Source organism: Microcaecilia unicolor, chromosome 5 (genome assembly GCF_901765095.1).
Source record: "Microcaecilia unicolor chromosome 5, aMicUni1.1, whole genome shotgun sequence".
Classification (NCBI taxonomy): Eukaryota; Metazoa; Chordata; class Amphibia; order Gymnophiona; family Siphonopidae; genus Microcaecilia; species Microcaecilia unicolor.
The window spans coordinates 107,528,255-107,552,636 of NC_044035.1; the positions used below are offsets into that span (position 1 = coordinate 107,528,255).

Below are 24,382 nucleotides of genomic sequence, written 5' to 3' on the forward strand. Positions count from 1 at the left end.
GACAACATGAGAACTACAGATGTGTGTGGGTTCAATTTTATTTTTTTTAAACTTTTCCCAATTTTCAGGTGTCTTTTTCAGTTCATTTCATACATTTGTTTTAACAGACATTTTTAAAACACATTCTATAGAGTTCTAATGCACTGACTTAACGGCGTCAATATTCAAAGTGATTTAACTGACCAGAATCAGTTCCTGACTGGTTAAATCACCTGTTCGGTGCAAATTACTAATTTTCAGTGGCATTTAACCGGTTAGTGCTATTGAAAAAACAAACAAACCGGTTAGCACTGAACTGAAAGCTGGCTATTTGGGGGACGTTCTGGGGGATGGTCAGCACTTGGCCAGTTATATGTCAATATTCAACACTTAACTGGCCAAGGTCACAATATCAACTACTATTACTACCATTAATCATTTCTATAATGCTACTAGACTTACACCACGCTGTGCACTAAACATGTATGAGACAGTACCTGCTCAACAGAGCTTACAATTTATTTGAGTCAAACAAACAGGACAAATAAAGGATTAGGGAATTACTTACAATGGGAATGATTACAACAGATGCGGGTATTAAACAGGTGAATAGGAGTTAGGAGTTAAAAGTTGCCACAAAAAGGTGGGCTTTTAGCCTAGATTTTAATACAGCCAGAGTCTGAGCTTTTCCTCCTCCCACCTCTCCTGTACATAAATAGGACCGCATAAAAGTCAGTCCTATCTTTATATGGTAACCCACAGCTAGTTAAGCGCTGAATACTATACTTAACCAGTTATGCATTAGCTGACTTCAGCAACCTAGAAATTAAATGCCTGGCATTGAATTTCCAGGTTAATGCAAGTGATGGCCAACAAAATGTTGACTTCTGCCAGCTGAATATCGGGCCAAACTTGTATTCATTTGTAGGTTGGTATCCTTTAAATCAATTTTGCATGTACTCGTTTTTTTAAGGTGCATTAACAAATACACATCTCTAGGGCAGTGCTACTCAGAATTTATTGTGACCCCATATCACATTAGTAACACCCATGACCCCAATGAGGAGTGTCATAATGACACACCTATGTAGCACCCGCCCAGTATGTGACTCAGCACAGAGTGCACAACCCTGTTTGGGGTTTGCAACCCACAGTTTGGAACATGCTACTCTAAGAACAAATTTGCATGCCTTGTCCTCTGTTGCCCTTTCTTCCTCCTCCTCCCCCTGTACATTGGCACATGCTACTTGTTTAGAAAGGAAACATGTGTCCATGGTATGGAAAGCAGTTATGGAGACTGGAACAATCTGTCCTTTAGTGTGTATCTCACAGCATGCCTGCTGCTGCTTTGACTGGCTTAGCTCAAAGGTTAGAGGAACTTGAAAGCTGAAGGAGAGAGGAAAAGACCCTGAAAATGCAGACAAGAGAAAGAGAAACAACACAGAAATAGAACCTGAAAGTGGAGATAATGGGATGAACAGACTGGGGGGGGGGGGGGGGGGGAGGTGGAGGGGAGGGGGTTGAACTCCTTCTCCTCTGGAGACCAGAACTCCTACCAAGCTTGGTAGTTGTCTGTAATGTCCCTGAGTCAACATTGATGCTGGTACCCCACCATGGAGTCCCACCAGTCACAGCAAAGATGCTCCACTGATGCTCACCTGGGCCCACCTGTGGCTACGCAACTTTCTGCAACTTTTTTTCCAGTGTCTGCCAGAAACTTCCCATTTTGTACCTTGTGGCACTTCCCTGGCAAGCTATGAATGCACACACATGCGTTTTAGTGCCCTGCCTCATGGCGATAAAGAGGCCACATCTGCCCAAAAGGCTTAACCATCACCACACTGAAATGCATCTTCATTGGACAAAGATATTAAGGCAATTATTTTAGAAACATACACATCTAGATTGATCATTGGCACATGTATATCACATTCACCAACTTCAGAAAGCTCATTTACTAAGAATGCACTCTCGTTTGCAAAAAAATAGGAGATGTCAACAATATATCATGTCATTAACAAATGAAAATGTGAAAAAAAACGCATTTTGGGGTGAATTCAATATATGGTGCAGAAAAATACCCAGCTTAAACGGTATACTATAAGCTATGCCTAAATTTCAGTGCAGTTTATAGAATTAATGGTTAAGCGGACAGGTCACGCGTAAATTGTGATGGTGCACCCATATTCTATAATTAAGCACATAACTCGAAACCATGTCACAATCTGTCCCCAAATGCCCATGACCTTCCATTTCCACACCCCCTTTTATAGACTGTGTGCAAATTTTAGGCGTGGATCCCGCACCTAAATTTACGTGTTAATCCCAATTAAATGTAATTAGTGCCACTAATTGCTTAAGCCAATTATTGGCTCTAATTGGTTCATTATTCTATTAATTTGCATGTGCAAATCGAGTCTGTGCTTAAATTTACACATGCAAATTTTGGTGTTCACTATACAATCAGGGCGTTTGTATTCTTTTTCATTTGTCGATAACAGTGTTCCCTCTTTGCAAATAGTGTATGCGTACCCAAGCCACTGCACATTGCATGCATACTGGTTAGTGCAGTAGCATCAGGATCTGGGCAGCTGGGTTTGATTCCCACTACAGCTCCTTGTGACTGGGCAACTCACTTAACCCTCCATTGCCCCAAGTATAAAATAAGTAGCTGTATATAATATGTAAAATCGCTTTGATTACAACCATAGAAAGGCAGTATATCAAATCCAATCTCCTCTCCCTTTCCCACTATCAGGAAAAAGTGTGTGCTGTTTCCAAAAACTGCCCCCCTTCAACTCAAATTAAAATGAAGACTAACCAAAACAAACAATGCTACAAATGACATAGGAAAGGAAACAAGATTGACTTTTTTTAGCTGCTCATCCCTACTTTTTTACATGTGGAGATTCAAACCATGCACAAATCTCTGTTCTATGTAAACCAGGGCTCCACTACGTGAGAAAGGCTTTTTTTTTTTCTAATTTTAGCTGACAATGCTACTAGTTTCTTGTTGCAGGCAGGCTGCAAGCAGATCTCACTAGACTGTACAAGGCTGTACTGAGCCGAACTGCTGCTTTTTAACTCTTTATGCATTCAATAGACACAGCAAGCCTTTTAGCAAAAGCAGATTATTTCCACTCAGAAAAATTTGTAGCTTGACTTCCATTTTCAAACTCTCCTACTTCAGACCTTAATCTTGGTATGGACTTTATTCTGCTGTTGCCCATGTACTTGAAGATTTGCACAATGTTTGAATACTTTTGACGCCACACTTATTCAAAAAAAACTCCGAACATGTTGAACATGTTCAACTAAATCTGGATTATTTTTAGAAAAAGAAACAGAGGGTCGCCTACACGTGTCCAATGTGAGTCAAATTGGAACTACGGCCCAGCTACCGCGTGCCCTGGGCGGTAATTCCCATTTTGACACGTGCCCAAAACATGCAGTAGAAAATATTTTCTATTTTCTACCGTGTGGCGCTTACCCAACAGTTTACGCTTGCTGGCCACTTACCGCCCGATTAGCCTGTGAGACCCTACTGCTAAGTTAATGGGTGGCCTCAGGCCGAAAATGGACATGTGCTGGTTTTAATTTTGCCGCAAGTCTATTTTCGGCCATAAAATAAATGCCTTTTTTCCAGGTGCACTGAAAAATTGACCTGTGCACGTCCAAAACACACGTCTATACCAGCGCAGGCCACTTTTAGGCACACCTTAGTAAAAGGCACCCAGAGTGTGATTCAAGCTAGTTCAAGACTTGGGGCTGATTATTTGAGTACACTGAAGTTAAAAATTCCAAATGCAAGCCAGGATTCAAACTGGTTGGAGATGGTTTACCTATTACTGTTTAACACGTAAGCCCTAACCTTGCAGAAGAACAGCATTACTTAGGGCCCTGTTTACTAAGCCGCGCTAGGGGCACATTAGCGTTTCATGCGCATGTTAAGCATTAGCGCACACTAACCGTGTAGATGCCCTTATGGGCGTCTACACAGTTAGCGTGTGCTAATTTTTAGCACACACTAAAAGCACTAGTAAACCTTAGTAAACAGGGCCCTCAGATAATTCAAATTTTATAGTAAAATAAATCTTAACAAATGTGAATTTTGTAGAATATTATTTCCAAATAAAGAGCAAAGTTCATTCCTAAGAACTGATTTTGTTTTTATCAACTATTATTAGGGATCATGAGCACTTGACAAGTAACAGAATGGAAAACAGTGGAAATACTTAAACAGAGGCACAAACAAGTTAATATCACTGAAAACTAATCTACCAAAGGAAAAGCAGTAGTTAAAAAAAAAAAAAAAAAAAAAGTTAGCAATACCTTTCATCTGCTGAAGGTGGTGGTTCTTGTCTCTACAGCAGCACAGCCCCATTTCAGGTGATCTCTCTCTGTAAAGGTCACACGTTTAGTGGCCTCATGATTCAGAGGTTAGGTAACTCCTTCAGATATAGCCTTAGACAGGCACAAGGCATAGCCAGGCATGAAGTTAAAAAATCTGTCGCCTCATCATGGGCAATAAGAGACTCCGTGCACAGCAGGAGAAATGTGGGTTTCTTCTGCCCTTCGCATTTGTAATTGTTGGCAGGGGTTTCCCTCACTTGTAGCTGGCTAGCTCACACCTACCTTCTAAGATAGGCAGCCTGCTAACTTCTGTCAACAAACCTTCCTAATCATGCAGAGAGCCTGGAGAGTGCAGCCTTGGGTATGGTGGTTTATTGCCTATATTTCTAGCTGACCAACTGCAGATCCCTGCCCGTTAAACTTCCCAGCTTTCTAATTACACCCCTCCTTTCTGCAGGAATAAAAGGCCACGAGGGAAAGGGAGAAGGGGGATTTCTTTGAGTAGCAGATGCCTGGACTCATAGCTGGAGGGCAGCAGACAACCTATGCATGGAAAAACTATCAGTCTCTAATGAGTGTGCAAAAAAATAAAGAAAAAAGATCTTTTAACCCAGTGTAAAATTATGTCAGCAGAAGCAAGAGAGATACTGTTACAACCTTTAAAGACCAAAAGACATCTCTCAGGCACACTGGGTATGAAATTAACTTATAGTCATAAAGACAGAAGTGGTAGGGTTGTTTGAATTTCACAGACTTTACTTAAGGACTGCACTGCTTTCAGAGATTGTACTTGTTTTTAATAACCCAATGAAGATGGAGACAAAACATTGATAATCCTCTGTTTCAAGGATAAGTAAAATAGTTTTCATTCTAGGCCTCATGTTAAAAGGAGTAGAACCCCCTGCTTTGTTTTCCATGTCTCTATCTATAGCTATCAGCTTTATAAAGATGGTGAGTGCTTTTTAGGCTGGTACAATGTAGTGAGAACAAATTTGTTAGGCAGGCACTGTAACAGCTCTCAACAGGCAGGTATATGAACAGGAAAGGGTAAAGGGTCATGGATTTGATATACTGTCTTTCTGTATATACTATATACTCCTCCCCCTGCCTAGGAATCGCTGGAGACTGGCTGCGAACCTCCGGAACCACCCGCGCACAGTAACCGCCCTCAAAAAACCGTGTCGCCCTCCCTCTCCAAGTCCGGATTCGGACTGTCAGAGAGGACGAAGAGGGAGGGCGGCGAGACGGCGAGCGAGCGCCTCCGGCTACTGTCCAATGTGGAGGAGGCGGGTGAGGGCTCAGGGCGGGGGGCGGGGTCCAGTAGTGGTGAGTCAGAGGAGGGGGAGGGAAAGAGCAGCGGGTCCGATTGCAGCGCGGCCGTCATCCCCGTTCACTCAAAACAAAGCAAGCAAACCTATGACATGCTGCAGGACGTTCAATAGACAGGAGTGGAAGTGAACAAAGCAAGTCTATGGTTAACTAGGAAGCCCATTGGTTAATCTCTGATTCCACTCCCCTATGCCAGGGGCATAGCCAGACACCCAAGTTTGGGTGGGCAGCACTCCGCCTTGTCCTACAAGTGATTTGGTTTCTCTCTCTCTCGCCTGCATGCCATATGGTCTTTCAAACATCCCCTCTCCCCCGTATACCTTTTAAATACCAGATTTTCACCGGCAGCAAAAAGTTGTTGGGAGTTTTTGGCTGGTGGGGCTTGGGGTCCCTGCCAGCCACATTATAGGTGTGCTGCTACTTGGTGGGCCTGAACCTAAAGTGGGTGGGCCTGGGCCCACCCTTGGCTATGCCACTGCCCTACACAGCCGTCATTGTATACACTCAAAAAAAGGAAACCTAGGAGGTGCTGCTTCTCATTGTCGTTTTTAAAGCTGTTTCCACTGGATAGACAGTGCCTTAAAACGTGGAGGACAAAAGGAGGGGGAGACACACAGACCCTGCAACTGGGAGGGAGGGGGGGCCCTGCAAATGGGAGACAGACCGGGGGACCCTGGCACATACTCTCATTCTCACACACACACTCGCACCCAGTCTCACTCTCTCTGTGTCACACACACTCGCACATTCACTCTCTCTCACACAGTCACTCACACACACTCCGAGGAAAACCTTGCTAGCGCCCGTTTCCTTTAAAACAGAAACGGGCCTTTTTTACTAGTTTACAATAATATAACGTATGAGAGAGCATGAGATTCAAAACTAATACATTTTTCTAAAATGGAGGGGTTTTTAAGACTAATGATTGAGACTGAGCTGTATAGGAAAAAGTGCTGTATCCCGATAAGGGAACTACTTAACTTTCGTCAAGGAACGACCACAGCCAACTAAGGTCTTTTTCATCCATTTTTGCTCCTCACTCGTTTGTGTTTGATTCATAAGTTTTCTGGATCAACAAGGAGTGGGTCATTTGTTCCACTATTGTAGTTTTGGTGTTCAGACATGGTTTTACATATTATTTACCATTTTTCTGTGCATGACTGCTTTTCCAGGCCTGTTCAGAGGTTACTACATCAGCCTCTTTGTCATGTTTCCCACAGGGAATATGATGGAACAGGAATCTCCCAAGAAAATAAGGAGCTTCTCTAAGTTCACATCATTTTCCTGCCAAATTCTTCTAGCTATAAAGGAGTCAAAAACATTTTTTTTTTTAGCTTATATAGCTTCAAATATTATTGAAATGCAAGCAAGCCTGAAAGAGATTGAGCACCCTTGGCCTGCATATCTGAGCACAGTAATCATTTATCCACAGGGAATACTACTATTTTTTTATACCGCATCCTTTAAAGCAGTTCAAATGTACATGTGCTGCCTTCCCAAAATACAGAATCATTTTTACCTGTCTGTACTTAGAGTCCCTTTTACTAAGCAGTAAAAGAGGCCCTGTGCCAGCTTCGGCAGCCATTTGTGCCACGCGCCAGGCTCCTTTTACCGCAGCAGGTGAAAATAGCCAAAAATGAAATGGCTGTGCTGTGTGACCATTTCGGGGTGGGGAGGGGAAGCACTTACTGCCACCCATTGAGATGGCGGTAAGGGCTCCTGCTCTAACCTGGCAGTAACCGGGCAGCACGCGACACTGCCCAATTACCGCTGGGTAACTCCCTGCAGAAATATTGTTTCAATATTCCTGCTAGCACTGGAAATGCCATGCACTGGGGGCAGAACTACCGCCAGCACCCATGTTAGGCCAGCAGTAGTTCCGGGTTGCCGCACGGCAACTCTACTAAGAGCCCCTTAATCTTTCATTCTTCTTGCCAAGGAAGACTAGTGCCCAGTTTTCATAAAAAGTTTCAGATAAAAAAATTAAATTAGGTGAGATATATTCAGAGCAATTTGTTGCAACTGGCACTTCAGTAGCTGGCAGCATTCTTTTATGTTTGAAGGAAACCATTCTGTGGAATGTGTGAGATAAGAGTTCACCACAGATAACAGACATACACTATATGAGGAATACAGCTCCTACAGTGAAGTTTGTTTGCTTTGCATATGAACAATCAGGCAGTTAAGAGAGACAGGCAGAGCTCCAGAGTCTCAATGAGTGAATGAGACCATGGTGCAGGGAGAAGGGTTTTCGATTTGTAAGGAACTGGGCAACATTCTAGGGAAGGGGAAGCCTATTACAAAAGGATGGGCTCCACCTTAACCAGGGTGGGACCAGGCTGCTGGTATGGGCAATTAAAAAGGAGATAGAGCAGCTTTTAAACTAGAAACTGGGGGAAGGCCAACAGTCACTCAAAAGCGCATGGTTCGGAATAAGGTAGGGTAGGGTTACCATATTTTGTCCTCTGAAAAAGAGGACACATGTCACGCCCCCCTGCCCCGCCCCGCCCACACCACGCCCCCTGCCCCACCCATACCACGTCCCTTTCGAATCCTTATTTCGCCCCGTCACGTATTGCCAGTAGCGTACCTGGGGTATTTGACACCCGGGGCCGATCATTTTTTAACACCCCCTCCAAAATCCAGTATTATACATACCGAGAATACAAAACACAACAAATGTCATTCAGGACCTACATTGCAATTCTACCATATCTTAAGCAGTAACTTCTACGAGTCACACAAGAGTGTACCTAGGAAAAGGCAGCATCCTAAACATTGCAGTGAGCAGTAGAACATCAAACATCTGTTGTAAAACTAAACCAGCAGGAATAGTACAGATCATCGATCCTGTATAGTCAATGCCAACAGAAAATCATGTCTTTTTCACGGACACAGATACACCCTAATCCACTCCCCCCCTTCCAACCATTGTATGCCTTCTCTCTTGCTTCCATCCTGGATCTGCCCTCTTTGTCTCTACCATTTCTTTATCTTCCATCCAGGGTCTGCCCTTTCTCTCTCTGCCCAATCCATCCACTATCTGCCCTGCCCCTGTCTCTCTCTCATCCATCCATGGTCTGTCATCCCACCCTCTCCCTTCCCTCCAGGATCTGTCCTCTCTCTGTTTCTGCCCCTTCAATCTGCTCTTCCTATCCCTTCCAACCAGAATGCGCCCTTTCTCTCTCTCTCTGCCCCTTCCATCTACCATGGGCCATTTCTCTCCCATCCATCCATCCAGGGTCTGCTCTCCCTCTTTCTCCCTTCCATCCAGAATATGTCCTCTCTCTCCCCCCTTCTATCCACCATGTGTCCTTTCTGTCCCTTCCATCCAGTCTCTGCCCGCCTCCCTCGCGCCCCCTCTCAGACTCTGCTCCATCTTCCATCCACCGTCTGCTCCAGCCCCTGCACCATGAAGACGAAGTCATTGTCCTCAGAAGCCCTGGCTGCTCCGCTCGTCATCGATGTGAGCTGCTGCTCTGGTGCCGGCCACCACCAGGAAGCGCCGATCAGCTCCAGACATTGCTAGGTGCCAGCGGAAACCCACTGCTGTGCATAGACTGTGCACTGCCTGTCCACCACCCTCCCCGCTAGGATCAGGGACTGATTTGCTGCCCTGCCTTGTTCGAGCTTGAGGAGATGACGTGTGTCCCATAGCAACGCTTCCGACTGCAGTGCTGGTAACGGACGCGACAGTTATACACTGTTGGAGCCAGGAAGGGCGCAAGAACAGGGGAAGGAAGGTATGGCATACCGACCCGTTTTTCATGGTAAGGGAAGGGCGGAGTCGGCGGACCCTCTCGGCAACGACCGCATTACAGGATCGCGGTAGGGTTACCATTCATCCCGACGAAACCCTGACAAATTGGGGAAATGCGGAAATCCGCCCGGACTCCCCACGGCGCCCTCAAAAAGAGGACATGTCTGGGGAAATCCGGACAAATGGTAACCCTAAGGTAGGGTATCCCGATAATGAGGTTGCAAAAGAGACCATAGTAGATGGAGGGGCTCATTTTTGAAAGAGAAGGACGTTCATCTTTCGACATAAATCGGAAGTTGGACGTCCTTGTACCAGGAACGTCCAAATCGGTATGATCGAAACCCGATTTAGGATGTCTCCTACTGCACTCCGTCACAAGGATGGCCAAAATTAAAGGGGGCGTGTCGGAGGCGTAGTGAAGGCGGGACTTGGGCATGCCTAACACTTGGATGTCCTTGATTATCGAAAAAAGCAAGGACGTCCCTGACGAACACTTGGATGTTTTCCCCGGATGTGTTTTTCTTACGACTAAGGCACAAAAAGGTGCCCAAAATGACCACCGGAGAAAATCGGGGATGATCTCCCGTTACTTCCCCAGTGGTCACTAACCCCCTCCCACCCTCAAAAAACATCTTTAAAAAAAAGTCATGCCAGCCTCAGATGTCATACTCAGGTCCATGACAGCGCATGCAGGTCTCGGGAGCAGTGGGTACTGCAGTGCACTTCAGACAGGCGGACCCAGGCCCATACCCCCCTTACCTGTTACATTTGTGGAGGGAACAGCGAGCTCTCCAAAACCCACCACAATCCCATTGTACCCATATATAGGTGCTTCCTTCACCTGTAAGGGCTATGGTAGTGGTGTACAGTTGTGGGTAGTGGGTTTTGGGAGGGGGGGTTGGGGGGCTCAGCACACAAAGTAAAGGAGTTATGCTCCTGGGAGCAATTTATGAAGTCCACTGCAGTGCCCCCTAGGGTGCACAGTTGGTGTCCTGGCATGTCAGGGGGACCAGTGCACTACAAATGCTGGCTCCTCCCACGACCAAATGGCTTGCATTAGTACGTTTTTGACATGGACGTCTTTGGTTTTGAAAATCGCCGAAAGTCAGAAACGTCCATGTCTAGGGACGACCAAATCTAGGGATGTCCAAATTTAAGGATTTGGATGTCTCTGATGGTATTTTCGAAACGAAAGATGGACGTTCATCTTGTTTCGAAAATACGTGTTTCCCCACCTCTGGATTTTGCCGTTTTGCAAGGACGTCCAAATCGCAACTTGGATGTCCCTTTCAAAACTGCCCCTCCATGTGTCCTTAAATAAAAATAAAAAGCAGACAAAAGATTGCAAATTAATACTGTCAAGTATTAAGCATGATGTAAATAGGAACAAACATAATTTGAAATGTCTATATGTGAATGCCAGAAGCCTAAGAAATATTTATTTATTTTATTATTTTTATTACATTTGTACCCTGCACTTTCCCACTCATAGCAGGTTCAATGTGGCTTACATATTATATACAGGCACTTATTTGTACCTGGGGCAATGGAGGGTTAAGTGACTGGCCCAGAGTCACAAGGAGCTGCCTGTGCCTGCAGTGGGAATTAAACCCAGTTCCCCAGGACCAGAGTTACATGCATTAAATTAGGCATGCATCCAATTTAACATTGGTAGCTTGAGTAATGAGAATCAGTGCTGATAATTGGGTGTCATTAGAGCTAATGCCTACAAGCTGCCAAATACCTCTTGTACCAACATCTCTGTGCAAGAATCTTTTCTGGAGACTTTAACACTCAGCACAGAATGAGGCTACTAACACAAATGGTACAATTCTTCTGAGCTGAGGTAAGTGTTGAAAACCTAGGATTAGTACTTGTGGACATTAAACAACTGAGTTTTATCACTGTAGTGGCTGAGTGTCTGGTGTTATGCCTTTCTGAACACTTCAGATATTAAAAAGGTATTCTATGTAATATTTACAGAGATTGATATTCAGTGGTAGGATAACTAGATAAATTCCTACCTCTTCACAGTTAATTTCAGAGAGACCACAAGAAAATTTTCACAGGAAAAATAATTGATGAAAATAATAATTGCTGTAAGTTAAAGAGGTAAGTGAGTTAATACAAGTGAAACTATGATCTATACTCCTTAATTCCTATGAAGAGGTTAATTGTAGCATTTGAAATTCATGACTTGCTAACTCAATATGTTTTATTTCAAATCTTGCACTGGAAAACAAAGTGGTTGACTATGCTATGGCACCTTTAATATCAAAAAAACTGCTAGGTGAAATGAGGAAATTGATGTGAAATGAATACAAATTAGAGAGCCCTTGACTCATTTATGTTTGCCTGTTGAATGAGTTAATATTTAGTGCTTTCATTTTTTCCTGTTTCTTCATGGTTTTTAGGGAGTAGTAGGGGGCTTTATGGAAGGGGAATGTGATTGGAGTGGAGGGAAATAAAAATGGGTATAATTGTAATACACTGGAAGTACACTTCACTCCACTGGAGCTTTGACTGCCTGTAGATGGCCCGATATGAGAGTCAATAAAGAATAATCTCTCAGGTGCCCTTTTACTAAGGTGAGCTGAAAAATGGCCTGCAGTAGTGTACATGCATGTTTTGGGCGCATGCAGAATTATTTTTCAGCGCACCTGTAAAAAAATGCCTTTTTAAAAATTTTTGCCAAAAATGGACATGTGGCAAAATGAAAATTGCCGCATGTCCATTTTGGGTCTGAGACCTTACCGCCAGCCATTGACCTAGCGGTAAGGTCTCACGCGGTAACTGGGCAGTAATGGTCTATGCATGTAAAATGTCAATTACCGCCCAAGCACCAGAAAATTAAAATATTTTCCGGCGTGCATAACGGACGCATGTCAAAAATGAAATTACTGCAAGGGCCACGTGGTAGCCAAGCGGTACCCAAAATTGACATGCATTGGGCGTGCATAGGTGCCTACACGGCTTAATAAAAGTGCCCCTCAGTGAAGTGTTATTCATATCTGATATTGTATCTGTTATGTCTAGATTTCTTCATTCTGAATTTAGTAAAGGTCTTCCACAAATTAAAAATACATTAAAAAAAAAAAAAGCAAAGCTATAGCATGCTATATAAGAGGTAAACGGAGGTAGTCCCAATTTCAAAGAAATGTTTTGCTTTGAAGATTTTGTCTATTTATACTGTTATCAGCATTAAACTCCCTGGCAACTTTTCCTCATATTTTTGGACTTCAACCAACTCCCCCCCACCACCTTGCAGCCCCTATTGAAGATGTATGGGGTAATAAGTTGTCTTGGGACAGTGCACCATTGTCTAACATAACATAAAAGTATTTATATACCATTAGTTCAGAAGGGTTTTCAAGGTTAATAAAAGAGAACGTTACTCCTGAATTACATTAAAAATTATGCCAAATAAAACAATTTAATATTCAAAAAAATGTTAAGAGCCAAGACTTCAATACCTTCTGAAAATGTAAATAATTTTGTTCGAGTCCAATATCTAAACAGAGAGAATTCCATTAGGGCATGACAGCAAAGCCAAACTGAGTCTTGCATGAAGATTGTAGCTTCAAGGATTTAGGTGCTAGGAACTTGAGTTCGACTAGAACCACAGCCTGTTTTCAAATGTAAAAAGTTGGCCATATACAAAGGACTCTTACTATAAACAAATTTAAATACCAGGCATAAAACTTTACAATTCAATTCTTGTAGCCACTGATAACCAGTGCAATGATCTCAAAGAGGTATAGCGCTATCAAACCATCTTCACAGGTATGTTTTAAGAGTTGTATTCTGGGTAGCCCAATGTACAATGAATTACAATTATCTATACGTGAAGATATAGAAGCATGATACCAAAGAAAAAAATATAAATTAATCTGAGGAAAAAATCGTAAGTGTAAAAATACTGAGAAAGTCAAAGTTTTAAAACTTGTCGATCACCCTTTAAAGTTATTTAGCCAAGCATCCAAAGCAAAAATTGAAGACTTTCATTTCCTCACCTCTCCTTTCACTCACCACATGTACAGTATTCTCCAAGGGGGTTGGATCTCTCTGGGGTAGGGGGGGGGGGATAGGGGAAGGGATTTCACTTCAAAGCCCAGTTTCCATTTTCCTCTTTCCCACAAACATTCAAAGACAGATATGGTGTGCTGTAACCAGCATTACTGATGATTTCTGCAAAATATTTAAAGGGCAATTCTATTTATTTGTTGCATTTGTATCCCACATTTTCCCACCTATTTGCAGGCTCAATGTGGCTTACAATGCTCCGTTATGGCTTTCGCCATTCCAGAGTGAGAAGAATACAAATTGGTGTTACATAGAGATCATAGGAAGAACTTAATAGAGTTAAGCAGTTATGCAAATAAATCTTGGAAGAAATCAGTTTGGAATATAAGGTACAGAAGCGATATGTTACGATTATAATTATTGCTCATTGTGGTATACCTTGTTGAAGAAGTAGGTCTTCAGGGATATACGAGAGTTAGTTAGTTCGTACATTGTTTTTAGGTTGAGTGGTAATGCATTCCACATCTGCGCACTTAGGTAGGAAAAGCTGGACGCATGTGTTAGTTTGTATTTTATTCCTTTACAGTTGGGGAAGTGTAGATTGAGGAATATGCGGGATGATCTTTTAGCATTCCTGGGTGGTAAGTCAATCAGGTCTGACATGTATGCCGGGGCTTCTCCGTGAATGATTTTATGGACCAGAGTGCAGACCTTGAACGCAATCTATAACCTAGATGCCCGCATTTGCGTGCCCTTTGTGTGTGTAAATGTCTAGAATGTTAGCACTTATGTGTACACATACCCACAAAAGTGTCAGTAGAGCAACTACATGCTATTCTGTAAATATCCACATAACTTACATAGCACATATTTGCAAGGGAGACATACACATAGGTGGAGCATGGTCAGGACATGGGTAGGGCTCCAACTTACTTAACTTACAAAATACTGTAAGTTATATGCTTCCCTGCCACATTTATAGACTCATACTTACGCCAGTTCTATGACTGATGTAACTTCACGCACCTACATGTTAAGCATGCCAATATTGGGTTACTCTAGCATCCTATTACAGTACCTAGGTGCCCCAGTTCCATTACAGAACAGGATCCTACCTCACGGTTTTGGGGCATCGGAATGCACCCATACTGCTTTGAGGTAATCTTTTTTTTTTTTTCTGAGGTTGTACAGTCTTAAGTAAATACGATATAGTCATTCATCTTATATCTCCTTTATCAGTGTCTATGGTCCCTTTCATAGTTATTCTGCTCTGATTAGGCATGGAGTTCCCCCAAGTACTGGGCAAGCCTACTTCTTTCTGGCTGAATTCCAAAGAGTTCTTCCCTCCTCTGGGGTAGTCTCCTCTATCAGACTCTTTCCACTAGGGAATTTTTTTCCCCCCACAATACCTTCCCCTGTAATTGAGATCCAAGTTGTGGCTTGTCTCATTCCTTTTGTAGCATAGGGTTCAAGCTTTCAGGGTCACTCTTTGCATCAGCAGAGGGGTGGGCAAAACCTTTGGCTTTTACATTTCATACCAAGACACTAAATAAAACTCAAAGGAACTTTATACAAATTCACTAGGCCCAAAGGCTCAGATTGAAAAACATAGTTGCCAATATTCAGACAGCAGGAGTTAGCGGTGCTGACACTTGCAGTCGGTGCTGAGCCCAGATATTCAATACTGGACCATTTCCAGTGACCGGCATTGAATATTCGGTTTATTTTTGGCTGGTTTAAACATAACCGCCAAGCTAATATGCAGTGCTGACCGGTTACATTTAAACCAACCAAAGATAGGCTGCCAAAATAGCTGGTATAAATTTGGCCATCAAACTTAGCTGGCGATGCACCAAATTTTAGTGGATAGCCGGTTTTATCACACGATATAACTGGCGATCGCCTACTGAATATTGCTGGATAGCCAGTTTAGTGCCATTTAACCAGCCAGGAGCTGTTCCTGGATAATGGGCGTATGAGGCATCATTAAAGAAGGTGGTGGAACTCAAGGTTTATACAGGCATCTCTGGGTGCTAAGAAGTTGTACAATACACCAGTGTTGTGTTCCAATGGGTTTGTTTGTTAAGATGACACAAGTGCTTGAAGACTTTGCATGGCTGACTGTCCCTCAAAACATGCATCAAGCCAAAACATTGATGCTGGGTCCACAGCAGTGGTTGCTTAAAGCCATTGATAAACAATGGGCTATGCTGGATGTTGATGCCCTCTGCTTTCCTTAAAAATATTGTTAAATATTATGTTCTTGGGGGAGGGGGGTTATTATTATTTACTTATTAGGATTTATTAACCGCCTTCATGAAGAGATTCACCCAAGGCAGAATATTGTTTCTGTTTTTGATTTGGACATTAACACCCTTAATTTCATTTTTGATTTTGACTATATATATTCAGCGTATACCACTTCTGCAAATAGCGGTGCAGAATATACATAAAATATTTAAACACTGTGGCTGGTGTTTAAAAAGGCCACAAAGGAGAGGAGAACCAAAAAGCACAACAGCAAAAGCAAATAACAAAAAAAAAAAAAAAAAAAAACCCAAAACCCACAGCAGCCTTCAAGAGTGGGGCTGTCTCAGCCTTGCTTTATTGATGAGACCCAACACGGTCCGTGTTTCAGCAAAAATGCCTTCAGGGGTCTAATAATAGTATCTGAATTCAAGAACATAGTTTTGTTTGTTTATTGGAGACTTGATATCGTGCCTTTCAAATAAATCAAAGCGGTTTACAAATCATGAAGAAAAAAGGAAGGTAGGAAAAGAATGCCAATATCAAAAGAACAGGAGAAATCATCAAAACAGGCCAGAAACAAGGAAAACAAAGGGACAGCTAGGGAAGCAGAGACAACCAACTACCTGCTGGTACCCGTTACCTGAGAATCAACCGTAGGACTAGGGAAATGCCTGGGAGAACAGATGGGCTTTAAGGAGACAGCGAAAATGGGGGAAAGAAAGTTCAGACTTCAAAGAAGATGGTAATGAATTCCAGAGAAAAAAGGGCCAAATAAAAGAATGCGGAGGCATGAGTGGATCTAAGATGAGCACAGTAAACAGATGGTAAAGATAGATGAAAATCAGATGCGGAGCCAAGCTCAAGTACAGGATAATAAGGTATAATCAGGTTAGACAGATATGGTGGTGATCCCAAACATAAAACCCTGAAAGTGAGGATCAAAATCTCTAAAGCAATCCAGTATTTTATGGGGAGCCAATGGTGTTCTTTTAAGAATGGTGTTATATAATTGTAGTGATGGGCACAAGAGAGAAAGTGGATAGCAGACGGTAGGTATTCTGAACTGTCTGCAATTTGTAAAGAGAAATATCAGTGAAGTCAGCATATACAACATTACAGTAATCTAGTTTTGAGGCAGCCAAAAACAAAGTAGGGTAGCACAGCTCTCAACAGAGAGAAATGGACAGAGTGAGCGTACTAGATTCAGAAAGTAAAAACAACTGTTGAAGGCAGGAAAGACTCTAAAGCACTAGTTGTGTTTTTGCGCTGTTCCATTTGGCGCCATCCATTCAAGTCTCCAGCAGATTTTGTCTTTTTAAAGACAAGGGTGTTTTTCAGCACTGGATAATTTATTTTCTTGAATTCAGATACTATTATTAGACCTCTGATGCAGACGTTTTTCACTGAAACATGGACTGTATCAGGTGTGATCAGTATAGCAAGGCTGAGACACCCCCACTCTTCAAGGCTCCTTGTGTTTTTTACTATTTGCATTTGGTGTTTAAAAAAAAAACATGATCACTGTTTTTGAAAATTGACTTGATATATGCATATGTTTAGTGCAGTGGCGTTCCCAGAGGGGCTGACACCCGAGGCAGATCGTCGATGCGCCCCGCCCCCTGGGTGCACCGCCCCCCCCCCTGGTGCAGCGCGACCCCCCACCCCAGTGAAAGAACCCCCCCCAGGTGCACGCCGCTGGGGGGGTGCCGTGCTCCGGTCAGCGTCCTTTGTTTCCATGCTCCCTCTGCCCTGGAACAGGTTACTTCCTGTTCCGGGGCAGAGGGAGCATTGAAACGAACGACGCTGACCGGCACGCGGCACCCCCCCCCCAGCGGCGTGCACCCGGGGCGGACCGCCCCCACCGCCCCCCCTTAGCACGCCACTGGTTTAGTGAGTCACCTATAGGAATGCTGTAGTTACTGAACGTGAGTATGGTATGCCACTTGGGGGGGGGGGGGGGGGGGAGGATTCATCAAACAGTGTTAGGGCTGTAACATACATTATTTTGCCCTTAATGCTGATTGACATAAAATCATCGCCAAATACTGTGGCCAAATTTAGATTACCACAGGTTAGGGAGTAATATGCAAATACCCTAACGTGACTTAGGGTCACATTAGGGCCAAAAAGCACACTAAAATATTTGCTCCTCTGGCCTTAGACCACCTCCCCATGAGAAAGCCTCTGTGGAGATAGGGGCAGCGGAGTCTATCTTTCACAGCATTGCTGGTCCACTGTGTGTGTGTGTGGGGGGGGGGGGGGGGGGGAGGAAGTCTGGAGGTTTTCCAGATGGGTCATCCAGGAGTCCAGGAGGGTCCAAGGGATCTTTGGGCATGATTGATGCCCAAACACTCCTGCCCCATCCAGCGATGCTCTCAGAATGACGGCCTTAACAGTAGTTTCCATATATGGAAAGCTGACCCCCCCCCCCCCCCTAAGTGGTAGTCATGCGATTCTGAGAGTGGCATTGAATACATTAGGAGAGATTGGACATAATTCCTGCCTGAAAACCCCTTGGACCCCTCCTCTCCCCCCCCAAAAAAAAAAACTGCACTGGAAGGTAGCCCCTGTGGGAGACAGGGGCAGGGAAGTGTTGCACAGGCGGGGGTGGGTTCAAGACCAGAGGGGGGTTTTGATTGAAAAGGGGATCTTGCTTGGGGGGTCCCAGCCCTGTCAGCCCAGGAGCATTGGGACACAGCTTTGCAGCCTAATGCTTCCAGACAGTAAAATAACCCCAGCAAAAAACTGTAGTTATTTTTTCATGCTTTTTAAGGTGGGATTCAACTACCTGTGGTATCAGGATCCCGCAGGTTGCTGAATCCCATGAGATATCAAGGTGCAGTACAAGAAACTTTTACCGCACCTTGATGATTCTCCCTCTTAGTGTAAGCATGTGACAAAGAAGCAATTTCACAGCTACTGTACCCAATGAGAGAAGGTTAATAGTAAAACATAAAACACACATTTTCCTACCTGGAATGATTTCAAACAGATGTCTTCCTGGCTCCTCTGGATTAGGGACAAGCTCTGTTACCTGGTTCCCTTGCAGTGGAATAAAACCCTAGAGCAATAATAAATTCCAGTCAATGACAATTATCCGGAATGATGAGGAACATTATACAGTGCTATAGTAAAGCTGTGTTTTTGTAACAGTAGAGCACCTTAACATGGCATCTGAGGTGTCATGTTCTCACACCTACAGACAGTGAAAAGGGAATAGACCCTCTAAGGCCTTCTTTTCATGTGCCCTCTGTTCAGAGTGCTAACTTTGATAATGGCTTTAGCAAAATACAGATTTTCCCACAATGGATTAGCATGAACACACGTTACAGATTAAAGGGGGGAAGTTATCAATGTGGGTTACCATTAAGATGGGTTATTTTAGCAGAAGTTGTTCTATTTTAACACAGGGACTCATTTTATTCAATGAGCCCCTGTGCTAGAAAAGCATGACTTGTGGTAAAATAACCTGACATAATGGTAGCCCAAGTTGATAGCTTCCCCCTTAACTGGCTATTAGATAGTATTCCCAAATTTTCTCTCATGCCTAAAGACAGAGAGAGTATACTGCTTAAAGACATTAATGGTTTCTGGTATTCCAGTTAAGAAAATTAAATAGCTGCTGGTCTAAAGCTGATCAGACCCCAAGTTCTGGTCTGAACAACTTAACTATGAAAATGTGAAACTGATATACATATCTTATCTTCAACTGTTTAAAAAAAAAATTAGGAATAAAGTATAGGAATGTTAATTTAGGAGAGAATGTCTAAACAATTATCCCCAGCTGGGACAGGGAGATTGGGGGAGCCAGAATGCATGTGGGGTTGTATTGTGAAGTTGCAACTGCTTCATAGCAGGGATCCCTGGTCCCACAGCCAATTGCATTGTCAAAGGGAAACCCTGTATGGGCTTAACTTGATTTACTGGTGTTTTCTTTCATGCACAAATACAATCCATTAAGAATTAGAATTAAAATACTAAATGTCCCTTCAATGAATAGAATGACGACACATCAGTTCATTTCACTTATGACTGGGGATACAATATCCCCCTTAAAAAGAGAGGGATTAATATTCATCTGGTTCAGATAATATACAAAGGGGTGAATTCTATATATGGTGTTGAAAAATTGGTAACAAAAAAGTCACTATTCTATAAACCACACTTAAAGTTAGGTGCAGTTTATAGAACAGCACTTATGCCCAGAAAGTGCACCTAACTTTAGGATCAGCCATTTGCATCAACTGAAACGTGGTGTAAATGTATGTGCCTAAATTAGGCATGAATCCCCCTTAACAACGCACGTAAATGCTAGGAATTCTCCTGTTCCGCCCATGTGGAGACCAGAATTGAACACAATATTCGAGGTGCGGTCACTCGTTATTTAATTAAATTGCATGCACCCAAATTTATACGTGCTATTTTTGGCAATTTTCATAGAATTAGAGGGAAAGTTATGCACCATCTTGACTCTCCCTACACATTCTCTCCTAAAACTTTCTCCTCAGATCCTCAACCACACACAGTCTCTTTTCCCAGTACACAATATTCACAATACCTTCCCGAATGTTCTCACCTATTTCTCATACAAGTCAACCTCCTCCATCCTTTTTCCACTGCCATTCTCTCCAAGATGGCCCAACTCCCAGTTTGCTAATTCCATATCACATCACCTTCCCTGTAAGTTTGCTACTGGTACCATTTTTAGAAAAGCTGTTCTCATAGTCAGTAGACTGGAGCAGAGGTCTGAATATTGCATGGTTCAAACTCATTGAGATCCATGCAGTGCAGGAAGAAAACAGAACTATTGCCGAGGCAGCACTGGGCATAGGAAGACACTGGAACATCATTTCCTAACCCCTGTACTGGAGGCACCTCTAACAAGTGTGGCTTTCAGACTGGAAGAGTAGCCTAGTGGCTAGAGCACCAGGCTGACAGCCAGAGAAGCCTGGTACAAATCCCACTGCTGCTGCTTGTGATCTTGGGCAAGTCATGTAAAGGTCAGTTCCATAACTGCATGAGTGTAGGAAGTTGAAAAAGAGCACTATTTACTTAGCAACACTAATATATTAATGTGGGCTTTGTAGCAATTAACCGATTAATTGCTGCTAATGCAAGAAATGTTTTTATGGACCTTGTAAGGTAAAACAAAAAAAAAGGCACAAGTGATAAAATAATAAGCTATACCGCATGTAAAGGAATGGAATCAGCTAACAGATATGTAAAAGGCCTTCAATAATTATTTTACCATGCATTATGCTTGAAAGTCAACTACATTTTTGAAGGTGTAGTGAACTTTCCTCTGGTAGCATTGGCTCCCTAATGTGGGAGCTGATTCTTCAGGGAACAGACTTAAAGGGGCCAGCATATTTATTTATTTACAAATGTATTGCCCGCTCAATCCTCCGTTCTCAGCAGGTAACAACGAACATATATAATATTCCATAAAACACAAAACAAGCAACAGAAAGACTAAGGGCCCTGTTTACTAAGCAGCATTATAGGCGTATTAACATTTTTAATGCGCATTAATCATATATGCGTGTTAACCATGAACGTGCCTACAATATGCCTATAGGTGCCTACATGGTTAGCACGCGTGCTAAGGGTAGGCGCGCTAAAAACACTAATGAACCTTAGTAAACAGAGCCCTAAGAATATATAAAACTAATTCAAAAATGTTATCTGTGTGTCTGGATTGTCTGACATTTATTTATTTATTTATTTGGATTTATTTACCACCTTTTTGAAGGAATAAACTTAAGGCGGTGTATAGTAAGAATAGATCAAACATGAACAATAGGCAATTACAGCAGTAAAAATATTCAAACAACAATACAAAGTATGGCATAGTATACTACTTATAATGTCAACACAATATGTAATAGAGCATTTTAATTGATAGTGAAGGGTAAAGCAAAGATGGAACATATAGATAGATAAGAGAGTAAGAAGAGTTAGAAAGTAAGGTTACTGATTTAAAGAAAATTGTACATGAGGTCAGAAAGATGGCTGGGGCAGCTAGGGTAGAACTGGCCATTCTACCTTACTGCAAATATTATGTAACATCTGCCCAATATTGCTTCCTCAAAGGCTTGCTGAAACAGAAAAGTCTTCAATTCCTTCTTAAATGATAAGGCCATTCCTGGCTGGTTAAATAGTGCTGAATATCAGCCAGAATGGATTTATTTTCACAAAGACTATGCTTAGTATTTCTGCATTATTGACAAATGCTTTACATAGAACTTCTGAACATTGCTGGGTCTCAGGTTTTTTTTCTCCCATACCCCATGGTATGATTGTAATGCATCTTTTCTCTGTAGTTTTCTGTTAAAGGAAAAATCTGTTACAATTTCCCAAAGCTTTGCAATGTCACTTTTATTAGTATTTATTTACATATACTTGATATACTGCAAGGGTCTAAGAGTCTCCAATGCAGTTTACAAACAGTCTAAAACAAAAGGGATGTGGGAGAGGGGAAAAATATTATCATGATATGTGTTGAGAGACCTTAAGATGGTTGGTTGGATGGGTAAGTAGGCATGATTAGGTGAGTTTTGATGGCAGTGTTGAACCTGAGATAGGATAATTCAAGGCGAACCTGAGGGGGAAGAGAATTCCAAAGCTTAGGACCTACATAACTAGAAGCAGAGACACAGGATGATAGAAGGAGGGGGGAAGTGCAAGCTGGCTAGTGTTGGTGGAATGGAGTGTACGGGTGGGTATATATGGAGCCTGTTTTACCCAGAATTCTCTTTATAGAACATTTTTTATATTTCACAGATCTGGGTCAATCAATATCCACTTGTTTCCCACACTCACCTATTTCACTTTGCAGACATCCTCAATATTTTTCATCAAGTCTTATAAACTGGACTTTCAAATAACTTACAGAAGTTCTCTTCTCTAGAATCCAGGCATTCTGTTCTGTGCCCAGCTCAGCTTCACCTGGCTTTGAATACACCAATGCACCAATGTGTTTTTTTTTTCAGCCACAGGCTACGAAGGTGTCTCTGGATAGGTTCCCAGGAAAATTGTTTTACTCAAAGTCTCTGGCTTCTATTAAGTGAAATTTACAGTAACTCCTGTTTCAATTCTATCTCCTCTGAGGCAGTGGTTCCAAACCTGATCTTCAGGACCCCCATCCAATCAGGTTTTCAGGATATCCATTTTCAGGATGTATATACTGAAAATGTATGAGACAGATGTGCCTCCAAACCCTCCACTGCTTACAAACCTATGTTATACATATCCTGGCTGGGTAGGGGTCCTGCAGCAAGCTTTTGGAACCAGTGCTCCAAAGGCACTAGAATTGAGGCAAGTAAAAAAAATATTATATATATATATACACACACACACATTATACACATATATACATATACACTACTACTTGACATTTCTAAAGCGCTACTAGGGTTACGCAGCGCTGTACAATTCAACATAGAAGGACAGTCCCTGCTCAAGGAGCTTACAATCTAAAGGACAAATGTACAGTCAGTCAAATAGGGGCAGTCTAGATTTCCTGAAAGGTATAAAGGTTAGGTGCCGAAAGCAACATTGAAGAGGTGGGCTTCCTGAGCCCTTATGCCAAGCCCCCTCCCTACCCATCTTCAATATATATATATATATATATATATATATATATATATATATATATATTAGCAGACTAAATCCAATCTATATCAGTCTATATGTGTGCTGACTGTTGCGTGTGTTGTACTACAGAGAATTTAAACTGACTTAGCTCATCATTAATTTATCTCCCAGCAAAGTCAGTAATGTACACTAAGTGATCAATGGGCAGGGATGTTTCGATCAATTTAAATTCAGTAATGCCTCAATCTCCATCACAGGAACTGTCAAAATCAATACAAGTTGCCCAATTATTTTCTTTTCTTTTTTTACCTTTCCTACCTTCTCTTAGTTTATTAGTAGTTTGTTTTACAGTGCCCTACAGAAAATGTACAACAATATTCTACTTATAATAAAAATTAGTAGAACTCATTTAATGTGGATCTAACTATATAGTTACTTTGTTTAGGGTGTAGACATGGGGGGGGGGGGGGGGGAATACCACTAGCTCAACTGCTCAGTTATTGCAGGGTATAGGTGCACATGACTAATCAAGCACTGCATTATCTGGGTTGAGCACTGGTTCAACTCCTGTAGCATACATGGCCGCACGAATGCATATGAGGTCATTAAGTATGCTGTGGGAATGCAGGAAAGGAAACAGTGGCCTCGGGCATGAGGTTACTGCCTGAGTCCAGGGCAGTGTAGCCCAATCTAAACCTTCCTGCCATGTTAACCTTCTCTACAAGCATCTCAGCCTGACCACCTTCCCTACCAAATTAAATAACTTTCACTAGTATTTAGTGGCACACTTCACCCACTAACCTGACCCCCCTGTCCTCTGGATTAATTAAAAAAAAAATCCCTGGTGTCTAGGGAGCCTCCCACCCACCTTGAGTATTGTGTTCAATTCTGGTTGCCGCATCTCAAGAAAGATATGGTGGAATTGGAAAAGGTGCAGCGAAGGGCGACTAAAATGATAGCGGGGATGGTACGACTTCCCTATGAAGGAAGACTAAGGAGGGGAGACATGATAGAGGTATATAAAATAATGAGTGGAGTGGAACAGGTGGATGTGAAGCGTCTGTTCACGCTTTCCAAAAATACTAGGACAAG

At 42.5% G+C, this 24,382-nt stretch overlaps 1 protein-coding gene across 4 annotated transcripts in view; it reads right to left on the reverse strand.

The window, feature by feature from the left end:
* The window catches only part of ARHGAP22 (Rho GTPase activating protein 22), a 341,624-nt gene that overhangs the window by 198,008 nt on the left and 119,234 nt on the right, over positions 1-24,382 (reverse strand). For 3 of the 4 annotated variants that reach the window (XM_030203167.1, XM_030203166.1, XM_030203169.1), the window contains exon 3: positions 18,668-18,755. In XM_030203167.1, the coding sequence (XP_030059027.1) occupies positions 18,668-18,755 (88 nt within the window). Of the gene's footprint in view, positions 1-4,311; positions 4,341-18,667; positions 18,756-24,382 lie in introns of those variants that run through there. The other variant, XM_030203168.1, reaches the window with a different exon arrangement.